This window comes from Panicum virgatum, chromosome 3K, assembly GCF_016808335.1.
Source record: "Panicum virgatum strain AP13 chromosome 3K, P.virgatum_v5, whole genome shotgun sequence".
NCBI classification, from domain to species: Eukaryota; Viridiplantae; Streptophyta; class Magnoliopsida; order Poales; family Poaceae; genus Panicum; species Panicum virgatum.
This window is the reverse complement of record NC_053138.1, coordinates 60,735,421-60,745,843: the sequence shown is the minus strand read 5'-3', so window position 1 is coordinate 60,745,843 and position 10,423 is coordinate 60,735,421. Positions and strand designations below refer to the sequence as shown.

At 43.7% G+C, this 10,423-nt stretch overlaps 2 protein-coding genes across 3 annotated transcripts; one reads left to right on the top strand and one right to left on the bottom strand.

Annotated features, from left to right (window-relative positions):
• The first annotated feature begins 491 nt into the window (after positions 1–491).
• On the top strand, positions 492–4,717 carry LOC120700041 (auxin-responsive protein IAA30-like). Its single transcript, XM_039984198.1, has 5 exons — positions 492–1,060; positions 2,712–2,962; positions 3,813–3,945; positions 4,049–4,110; positions 4,240–4,717. The coding sequence occupies exons 1-5, from the start codon at positions 735–737 to the stop codon at positions 4,275–4,277; spliced, it is 810 nt and encodes a 269-aa protein (XP_039840132.1). The 5' UTR covers positions 492–734; the 3' UTR covers positions 4,278–4,717.
• Positions 4,718–5,933: 1,216 nt separating this feature from the next.
• LOC120700040 (putative uridine kinase C227.14) lies at positions 5,934–10,248 on the bottom strand. Of its 2 annotated transcripts, none has more exons than XM_039984196.1 (12): positions 10,015–10,248; positions 9,335–9,468; positions 9,203–9,246; positions 8,505–8,582; positions 7,804–7,999; positions 7,695–7,725; positions 7,560–7,618; positions 7,405–7,478; positions 6,874–6,960; positions 6,666–6,727; positions 6,547–6,575; positions 5,934–6,238 (listed from the first exon to the last, which is right to left on the bottom strand). In XM_039984196.1, the coding sequence occupies exons 1-12, from the start codon at positions 10,103–10,105 to the stop codon at positions 6,146–6,148; spliced, it is 978 nt and encodes a 325-aa protein (XP_039840130.1). In that variant the 5' UTR covers positions 10,106–10,248; the 3' UTR covers positions 5,934–6,145. The 2 variants fall into 2 exon arrangements, with proteins under 2 accessions (XP_039840130.1, XP_039840131.1); XM_039984197.1 differs by having other exon boundaries at positions 5,936–6,238; positions 6,547–6,579.
• Between the last annotated feature and the right edge of the window lie 175 nt (positions 10,249–10,423).

The window sequence follows — 10,423 nt, the reverse complement described above, 5'->3', positions numbered from 1 at the left end:
GGACGACGCTTAAAAAAAACAAGTAGACATTTTTTGTGGACACGACTAATAATATATATAGTAGCAGCCTTCTTATATTAGAGAGAAAAATTAAATTGGATCAACGTATATGTTGATGGTAAGGCCAAGGATATACACGTAGCTAAAAAAGAAGTGGATTTAGACCGGTCTCAATAGGAGTTTTATGGAGAGCTTTATAGCATAAAAGTTTATGTCACATCAATAATTTTGCTAACATGGCGAGGAGCGAGGAGGGAGTTTCATGGAATGAGAGGGCTGATATATATAGTTGCAAGTTTTCAATTTTAGTGGCTGTGTTATGAAACTATGCACTGAGATAGGCCTTATTATTTGATCCGAATTTGCAACTAAACCCCTCTCAAAATGGGCCTATACATTACAAGAAGAGTCTTGTCTTTGCAGGGAGGCATGCGCAAAAATTCAGCGGCCATGCATTATGATGGCCCTATTATTCTACACACCCACACCCTGGTGGCATTATTACTCGTGGCCCCTCGTTAGCTTGCCCTCTTCCTCCTCTTTATCAGTTTCCCTTCCATTGCATTTGCATGCCTTTACATTGCAATCGCAAGCCTCCTCCTACCACCCTTCCTCCCTCTCAAAGCAGCCAAGCAAGAAGCCAAACAGCCAGCCAGCGAGCAAGAAGCCGCGCGAGCTAGCAGAGGGAGCAGGAAGGCGAGGAGGTGAGGAGCGAGGTGGCTGCGGCGGCGGCAATGGCGGCGGACCTGGGGTTCGAGGAGACCGAGCTCCGGCTGGGCCTGCCCGGTGGCGGCGGGGGAGGGGTTGGAGACGGCGAGGGGACAAGGAGCGCCTCCGGCAAGAGGGGCTTCGCCGAGACCATCGACCTCAAGCTGAAGCTGGAGCCGGCGGCGGCGGCCGTCGTGGAAGAGGAGAAGGAGGTAGTGGATGCCGCCAAGGAGGCCGCGGCGGCGACCGAGGAGTCCCCGGCCGGGAAGATGAAGCGGTCGCCCAGCCAGAGCAGCGTCGTCACCGCCGCCGCCTCGCAGCCCGACCCCGCCGAGAAGCCGCGCGCCCCCAAGTACGTCGTCGTCGTGCCCACTCACTCACTTCACTCCTCAAGCTTCCTAGCTAGCTTCTTCCCTGCAGCTGCTTGTTGATCTCCGTACGTGCATGCTTAGCTGCTTCTCCATGCCATGGATGATGTAGAGCTAGAGCTAAGCAGAAATTTAACCCTAACTAAGTAGCCGTCGCCAACGATCGAAGCAGAATCTCTCATCAGGATGCATGAAGCAGCAGCCTGAATTATCACACGGCTCTAGCTATCTTTTGTCGATCTGCCGCCATGACTGTCTTGTCCGTGCAGAACCTGCAAATCCACAACCATTTCTCATGTCGCAGTAGTACAAGCAGCTAAGGAAATGCCTCAACCTTTACGAGAAAAGATAGACATTTATATATTTACAAATCGTGAAATGATCAAAACTTTATTATTTGAAAACAGGTAGATGCTGCTTCATCATTTGCTGAGATCTAAAACAAAAACATGGAGTAGCTAGCCTAGTGATACTGCTCTAAGCATCAAAATTGAAAAGCTAGCTAGCAAAAGCAAACTAAAGATCTTTGCAAAGCAAAAACCACAAACTTTGCGTGCAAATTTAGAGGCACGGAATTACTAGCTGGATCTAGCTAGCTAGGGCAGATTTGTTTAATAGTTTGATCGAAGAACACGATGCACCGGCCGGACACGAACTAGGAGAGAGGGAGGGACAGCGGGCATGTTACGTGTGGGGCACCGGGAGACAGCGCCTAGTGCCGACACGATAAAAGAAAGCCACGCGCCTGCCTTTCTTCTCCTTTAGCTTCTCTTTCTCTCTCTTTCTGGCACAGTGTCATTTTTGTCCACATCAACATCATTTTCCACATCACTTGCTGCTGCTGATCCTGATCGGTCGAGGCTTAGAATTGATGGCACGGTAGAAACAAGAACTGTTTTTGTTTTTGTTTTTTATTGCCCATACTGCCCTTGATTGCCTGCCGATGACTATACACGCATGCAGCATGGTCCTGAGCTACATTGGGTTCACCGTTCACGGATCACCACTCTAGATCTGCCTGTCGTCCGGCCCCTTTTTTTTGTTTTTGCTTTTTTTTGCTATCATTTTGCAAATAGTTGTGTTGGACAGTAAAGTGATAAGGACGAGATGTTAGTTTTGGAATTATCTTTTGGTGAAAAATATGTAAATCTAGAGTTAGTGCACATTTTACATGACCACGTTTAAGAGAAAAAAAGGGGGAGAAGAAACAAAAGGTAGCAAATTGGAAGGTGGCCATGGTAGTACACACTCCATGTGCCACCACAAAAGGTTCCTCCTTTTCCATGAAAACAATTGGCACCTCTCTCTCCTCCCAATAGTACCATGGACCACTGGACGAGCTGATGATCTATAGTTCTATACACATCTATATGTTTGCTCCAACGTAGAAAACAAAATGGTGCAGTAAAAAGTAGAAGGCAAAAAGGGGGAAGAATATTTCGGTTGCACATGCAATTTGCAGTAGATTAATGAGCTGGGAATCTAGTGAGTGTCAGTGTTTGTTTTAACCTCCATGATAATAATAATAATGTTATTAGCTTTTCGCAAAAAAAACTAATAATGTTATTAGCTATTGTTGTCTTTTGACAGAATTTAACCAAATGATGTTGACTTGGTGATTTTATCTGCATGCAGGGCTCAGGTGGTCGGATGGCCGCCGGTGCGCTCGTTCCGGAAGAACATCATGTCTGTGCAGTCCGAGAAGGGCGCCGGCAGCAAGGACGCCGACGCCGACAAGTCCTCGCCGGCAGCCGGCGGCGGCGCCGCGTTCGTGAAGGTGAGCCTGGACGGCGCGCCGTACCTGCGCAAGGTGGACCTCAAGATGTACAAGAGCTACCAGGAGCTGTCCAAGGCTCTCGAGAAGATGGTCAGCTCCTTCACCAATGGTACTTACCACATCAACCCAACACATCATCATGCATGAATTTATTTATTTATTTTTTTCTAAAATTCACCAAATTAAAAGAGTGCCACCAAACAAATATACAGTAGAAATACACGCAAAATAAAGTAGGTAAATCATTCTTGCAACATTGTTCGCCTTTCGTCGACTGCTCACTTATTTCTGCACGAACCATGCATGTAGTCGGTTCATGAATGAATGAAACTCTGAACATTCAGAAAAGTAACTTGTGATCACCAATGCACTCCACAATTTTGCACGGGTTGGAACTTGCATTGGGTGTATGATTGCACTGGCGCCATTCGCATGTGTGGTACGGTGGTGGTCACCATGTGGTTTCGCCAGTGGTGCCCTCCATGATTTGCATCCTTGGTAGGTGTCTGCCCTGGCTGGCATAATGCCCTTGTCCCTCCAACACACAGATCACTCATCATCGATCCAGTATCTCTTCTCATCCTCTAGCTAGCTGCCTGTGCATGTAGCTCATGATCATGTGTGCACGCTTCAGTAGTTTAGCTCTCGATGAGCTAGCAGTTGGTCCATCATTGCCATGTGCTGTTCTTGGACCCTCCATGTCTAAACTAATCCACGTGTTCATCGGCGTGCACATATCATACAGAGAAAAAGGGTCGGTACGTAGCTTAGGCACTGATGTGGCTGAGCAACAACCACAGATTTGTCGAGCCTAATAAAAGCCATTAACAATGATGTGTTTGTTAATTTCCAAAAAGTGTAGAGTCGTCAGTTGGTTGCAGTTGCAGATCAGTACCTGGAAATGGGTTCAGAATCAAATTTGTGATAATTTTATTTCTCTTGCGATGATGATTCTTCAGGAAGCTGTGGGTCCCAAGGGATGAACGGCATGAACGAGAGCAAGCTGGTGGATCTGCTTAACGGCTCCGAGTACGTGCTGACCTACGAGGACAAGGACGGCGACTGGATGCTCGTCGGCGACGTCCCATGGGAGTGAGCATTGAGCACTTGGCCTTGTTGCATTCTACTCTGACGTCTTTGCCATGGCAATGGCGATCGATCAGCTTCCTCACTGGGTGTGGAAATTTCGTTTCAGGATGTTCGTCGAATCGTGCAAGCGCCTTCGGATCATGAAGGGATCAGAAGCCATTGGCCTGGGTTAGTATTGCATAATTAATTCTCATTCTTTTTTTATATTTTTTACTTAGCTTTATCTGTAGTTCTCGGATTAGTAGTAACTTTAGAAGTTGAAGTAACATTGCAACTTATTGGTCTGATTTTTTTCAGCGCCAAGGGCCATGGAGAAATGCAAGAACAGAAGCTGAACACATGGGCCGCCAGCCAGATGCAAGGACCAAGTCTCTAGCTCTGCAGCTCTGCTCGTCTCTGTATCATACTCGTCCCTGTTCTCCAAGCCTGTACCTCCTGATCAGTGAAGTCATTTTGGTGTGTCAACTGTTCTATCAGTTCCAGTGAGTCAGTCAGCCAGCCAGGCAGTCAGTCAGTCAGTGTTCAAGTTTCATCTTGTCATATACAAAAGAGAGAAACCATGAATAACATGTATCTGTCCTATAACAATGTCTTTTTGCTCTACCTGCTCTTTTTCTTTGTTGGGCACAAAATGCAAAGGCACCCTGCTCCTAATCAAGGGGCCCTTTTGCATCTTGTCCACCAAAAGTTGTTTAATTATATTACCATGGTGTGTCAATGGAACAAATAATTGTTGCAAGCTGTTAAAAAAATGTATTGTATGAGCTTATCTTTCTTTCTTTGGCTATTTCTTAATTATCTTGGTGTCAATGGAATCAGAAGAGGATAGATAAAGTCCATGGTGAGAGATATTGAGATGCTTTGCTTTGTGGTGGATAGACATTGCATTGCTGTTCATCCCTGTCCTGTGTGTTTTTATATGTGGAGCCAACTATGAGACAGGAGCAGGGCATGTGCTCAGTGATGGGGCACTGTGTTTCTATATATACATTTATGCATCAACCACTGCAAATTTCCCAGCTTCTCATTACTATTATGAGGCATCACACTTTGGCTGCATCTTTTGCTGTCTGCTGGAGTACTATTTTAATACATCCCAGTGTTTGGTACATTGTGCCTCATGTCCTGGATGATAAAGGATGCAAATGCAAGGTTGGCTGCTGCCCAAAGTTGAGCTGTTGTTTTCTCTGTTTTCTAGAGCGAGAGAGAGAGAGAGAGAGAGAGAGAGAGAGAGAGAGAGAGAGAGAGAGAGAGAGAGAGAGAGAGAGAGAGAGAGAGAGAGAGGCCATATGCATTGGAGCGCTGGAAGTTGTTGCCATGATTTTTGGGAACTTTCAGCTGCACCTTCCTAGTAGCAATGAGTGTCTCCCAACTAAAGGTGCTTTTGCATGTGTTTAATTAAGCAAAACATATTTGGCTTTGGAGATCATGTCCCCTAACAATGATGACAGGCCAGCTTTGAGTCTTTTCAAGTGCCTGCCGCTTGTCCACCTTTATTTCGAGACAATCTGTGCTGCTGCTTGTACCAAGAAATTGTCCACTACGCAGATGTTGATAGCTATGGATAAGCATTCTTTTTTTTCTGCCAAATATCGATGCAGCATCTTTTGATGAACTACTGGTAACTTGTCTCCCAAGGTTACAGCATGTTGTGTACATCAAGTGCTTACCATCTAAATTTGAACACAACTTTCAGAACCATCCATTTGTAAAACAAGGTTTTAATTAATATAACTTTCAGATTCATGGCCGTTTAACAAGTTTTACGAATATGTACCCCTCGTTTTATTGAACAATAATCTTTGCAAGCATTTTTACTCCCAGGTGAAATAAAAAAATGTAGAAGCAAGGAATGTTAACGGAAATGAGTGACGGGCGTAGGCATGTAATCCTGAACATTTTGCTCCTTCAATAATGCAACAGCAAAGCTCTTTCTCTCTTCGAAAAGGACAACGAGATGATATATTGGACATAAATTTAAATAGAGATTCTGTTAAAAAGAATGCCAAATAAATTATTTAATAATCCCTCGACTGTACATCATGAAGTAATATCTTATTACATGCACATAATCACCTTGGGAAGTTGGAAATGAACATTCAGCTTATTATATGTACAAGAACCTCCATGGAAACAACCTATTGGTGCCTTCGTCTCAACATTACTAGAGCATCAATCCTATTTCCTATCAAAGAAATGGACTTTAGCTTGAGAAGTCCACAGATCTGATTACAAGATCAGCATTCTTTCTTGATTCCATGATAAGCTCTGCATTCGGACGGTCGTTGTATGAGATCTGATTTACAAGACCAATTCCAAAACAATGAGAATTAGGAATATTCACAAACTGCATGCGGATGGAAATGATAGTGTAACAGTGTTTAAAGCTGAACATAGTTAGCAGAAAAAATCCACAGTAAACTGCAAGCGATGCAGTTTGTTTACTGGGAAATCAATATGACCAAAAATTCCTGCAAATGTGAGGGCATCATTTTGGTCATTCTGAAAGGAAACCATTGCAGTTTTATTTGAATCCATGTATGCATATACATTCAGGTTTTCTGTGTTGGTTAGGACAAGAGGGGTAGGAGGAAAGACAATTACCCGCCATGCTGCTACATCTGGCTCTTTTCCTGGCAAGAGAAATAAAACAAAATATGAATAAGATGCATAAAAAATATAGCTGGAATTCTAAAGAGGAAACCACAAACAATAGGGCTGACCTGTCGCAATATGTCTCTTGAGCACTCTTTGCATGGAGACATCAATGTCAATGTCAATGAACCTAAGAACGTAATTTTTGCCATTAGAAACCACTATTTTCACTAAAATGTCTAATCATGTGTTTGTTTTATTGAGATGTTGAAGGGAGATAAAATAGATACGTATTGGTGCGACTTATGGTTGCATAGCCAGCATCTGCATACTCACCATTTCTCATCAAACAAATCTCTAATGTCCCTCCAGACATCTTCTTCCAGTAATAGATAATTCCCTTCAACAATCACTATTTTGTGCCTACCAAAATCATGGTAATTGGCAATCAGCATTTGTCACACCTGTACTTAAAGGAACTGGAGCATTTAAGGAAAGGTGGGGTTTATGCAGGAATGCAGCCATTACACATGGAAGAAGTTACAAGAAATCTGATAGGAAGTTAGAAGAACAGCAACAAGATTAAGATCTCGTGAAAATTTATTTTTGCTGCCACTGGCATACCCAGAAAGAGGGGAAGAAAATTACAACTTGGAGCTTAACACAACCATTCATGAAAAGAAACGGGATGTTAGCAGTAGTTAAAATGATCATGTCATAAAGAATAGCTATTGCATAAACTCCAATGCTAGGAGATGCAAATTAAGTTGTTCCAAAAGATTTTAGAAGACCAGTGCATCCGGCACCTTTGCCGAAATGTATGAACAACAAGCATTGTGCACATTTGAATCTGCGAAGTTAACTTACTGTGGCTTTACAAATATGTCATTCTCAACTGGGTCACCAGCACCATGATCAAATGATGGAGCATATACTGAACCCTACAAACCAAGATGTTTAGAGGATCAGACCAAATACTATGTGCTAATCAAGAACTCATATTCAAGAATGTTGGTAGTTACCTCTGTTCTTAGGGTCTGTAGACATTTCAGAAAAAGTGATGGATTGAATGTCCACGGAGCTAACATTAATAACTATTATGTAAGTATGTACGTAAACATAGTAAGTGAAACAATCAAACAGAGAACATTACACACCTCCTCTTCTTGCATGTGCTTCTTTTGGATCCTACAGGCACAAAAGGTCAAACAATTTGAGAAAGCAACTGAAGTTCAGACACGGGTTTAACCCAAAAGACAACAAAACCTCCATTGCATCAAGCTGGGCGCGATAAAGGTGGAAACCATCCATTGGAAGCATTGCAGCAATTTCCTCCGTAGGAAGCAGTGCTCCACTACCCTTTGCGTGCTTCTGGGACCAAAGCATATTAACACGTCGAACAACTTCAGAGGCAACTGTGGACTTGCCCGCACCAGGTGGGCCAGCTAGACCAACAATGTATCTGGCGAGAGCAGTAGAATCAAGTGATTTAACATAATAATGCTCAAGAAATTTTCTCAATAAAATGCAACAGCAATGTCGAAAAACTCATTAACATGTCAAATTCAAATGTAGCACTGGGCAGAAAGATCAGGGGGAAAGGAATTAAAAAAATGATCTATAGTGAGAAGGGTCCATTCTATGCTTTGTATAGCAGTTAAATACATGTGTTACTTTAATGTTCTTCTCATGTTAAACAGATCTATTTGTTACCAAGCTAGTTCACTGAAGGATCTCTGACAGAAAAAGGCTATAAATTTTCTTGGAAGTGAGTTAACAGTTTACTATTCCTGACCAAAAGAGGTTGGACGACAGAAGCCATCTCTGCAAACATGGAGGATGATGTTCAAGAACTAACATTCAAGATCAACAATATAAACCATCTTTGATCATTGCAAATTTGCAATAGAAGAGCAAGATTGCCCGATAAATAATGTCTCAAAACAGCATCAATAGAAAAGGCTTACTTTGAGTCAAGATGTTCAATATTCTTCAAGACAGAAAGAAGGTGTTCAGCCAAAGCGTCATATACCTCCTCCATCGACCTTCAAGTTTAAAATCAACTTTTATCAGTGTTCCAATTACCGAAGAATATAACTCATCTACTAATGATCAAATTAGAGAAGATCAAGCAATTGCAGATATAATCCTTCTGTTTTAAGACAAGTTGCCCCAAAGTAGGCCTAACCAAAGAAATTAAGGACAAAGGAACAAGTTGCAAGCTGATCATGGAAACTGAGACATGTCCAAAGCATTGCTAGTCCGCTAGATACAATCCAGTTTGAATCACTGGTCCAAAAGGAAAACAATAAATCTGCACCAGCTGGTGCAAAAAAAAACATTTATCTATTTATTTATTTATTTCATAGGTGATGGCATCAGCTAATTTTCTAGCATTTTATAAATATCTATTCTACTGAAAAAACCAGGGATTCAGCAGATCTTCTGGGAATTTCTACATAGAAACAAAACTATCAAATTTCCTAACTAGAACATGGGTAAAATAATGGCTTTATCAATTCGAAAATGAGTAGGCTATTACATCAACTAATAGGATACTTGAGTACTGTAACAAAAGCTTGAATCACTTAGTAGTCAAGTAGACCAATAATGAAGTGGCAATGGACATTTTCCCCCATTACAAAATCAGAACTAGGTGGCTTACTTGGCTTCTATCTGTGGAGCTTGTTGTCTCTGATAGCAAGGAACCTGACAAAAAAACGACAATGCTAGTCAAGCATAGTAAACATACATGCATAGCAAACTGCGCGCAAGACAGGGAAACCACCACACTCACATTTTGTTTCTTCCTATTTGCATCTTGAAAGCTTGGCTGCTGAGGAAATGGCAGCTGGAAGCTAGCACAGATTGGAGGCACTGCCCTCATCATCATTTTGCTTCTCCCAGCATTACCCCTACAAGCCACGAACCCTGCAGAGGCAGCGAGATCATGCTTCTAAGCTTTGCGTCCAAACCACAAAGGAGAAGACATTCAGGTAGCACTAGCAGGCAGCCAGCGCTTAAAGGTTTACTACGAGCAAGAAATTTGCATTCAACGCTAGGCGCCGCAATCACTCAATTCCGATAGAATCACAAGAAGGTCGAAATGCTGCGGGGTTCAGCATGTCAGTAATTCCGAATCTGTTCAATTCCAGCCGATAGGCCACACTTGCAACTTCCTTGGATGAAGATCAAAGCGACGGCAGATTGCGAAGCAGGGCGTTTGGTTGCTGGGCCAGCTTCGCCTCGCCTCCCCTCCCCTTCCCAGCTTAAGCGAGCAGAAATCGGTCTCCATCAGAAGCAAGCAAAAAGCTTGCCGGCGTAGACCCGCCGAGGAGCACTAGCCCAGAAACCAATCGATAGTTTTCTTGCCTAGCCAGGCACAGCAAGGTGGCGCAAGGGATCCAAACGCGCAAGGCCTGCTAGTCGGGGGATTGGAGCATGGGAGATGGAGGCGGGGATCAACGGATCTCTTACCTGCCGGGCCGGGGCCAGGCCGGCAACACGACAGCGGCCGGAGCAGCCGCGCCTGCGCCGCCGTGGACGCCATGGAACTCGACAACTCCATGGCTGGCTGATCCCTCCCCCTCTCTGGCTCCCTCGATCTGGCGGGATCGGCTGATAACTACGAGCAGGGTGCCCCGCCGCCGAAACCGAATCGGAGTGTGAATTTCTTTTCTTTTTTTTTAAGACGGAGGAATCGGAGGGTGATCGCCGATCGGCAACGGTACATACAGAGAGAAACAGAATCCGAGAGCGACTTTTGCATATTAGCCCTCCTGCTTGCTGCATATTGACTGACGCGGTCCCTGACTAAATACACAGTACAGGGGGGACCTGACTGTAAATATGTTCTAGCTCATCAGTGAACTCGGACACAGGCCAG

What these genes read in the sequence shown, in the direction of transcription:
- LOC120700041 (XM_039984198.1), top strand. Translation starts at nt 735, where the DNA reads ATGGCGGCGGACCTGGGGTTCGAGGAGACCGAGCTCCGGCTGGGCCTG. An exon ending in GAGAAGCCGCGCGCCCCCAA is followed by an intron (nt 1,061 to 2,711) that starts GTACGTCGTCGT and finishes ATCTGCATGCAG; the next exon opens with GGCTCAGGTGGTCGGATGGC. An exon ending in GGTCAGCTCCTTCACCAATG is followed by an intron (nt 2,963 to 3,812) that starts GTACTTACCACA and finishes ATGATTCTTCAG; the next exon opens with GAAGCTGTGGGTCCCAAGGG.
- LOC120700040 (XM_039984196.1), bottom strand. Translation starts at nt 10,105, where the DNA reads ATGGAGTTGTCGAGTTCCATGGCGTCCACGGCGGCGCAGGCGCGGCTG. An exon ending in CAAATAGGAAGAAACAAAAT is followed by an intron (nt 9,247 to 9,334) that starts GTGAGTGTGGTG and finishes TTTTTTTGTCAG; the next exon opens with GTTCCTTGCTATCAGAGACA. An exon ending in GATTTGTTTGATGAGAAATG is followed by an intron (nt 6,728 to 6,873) that starts GTGAGTATGCAG and finishes TTACGTTCTTAG; the next exon opens with GTTCATTGACATTGACATTG.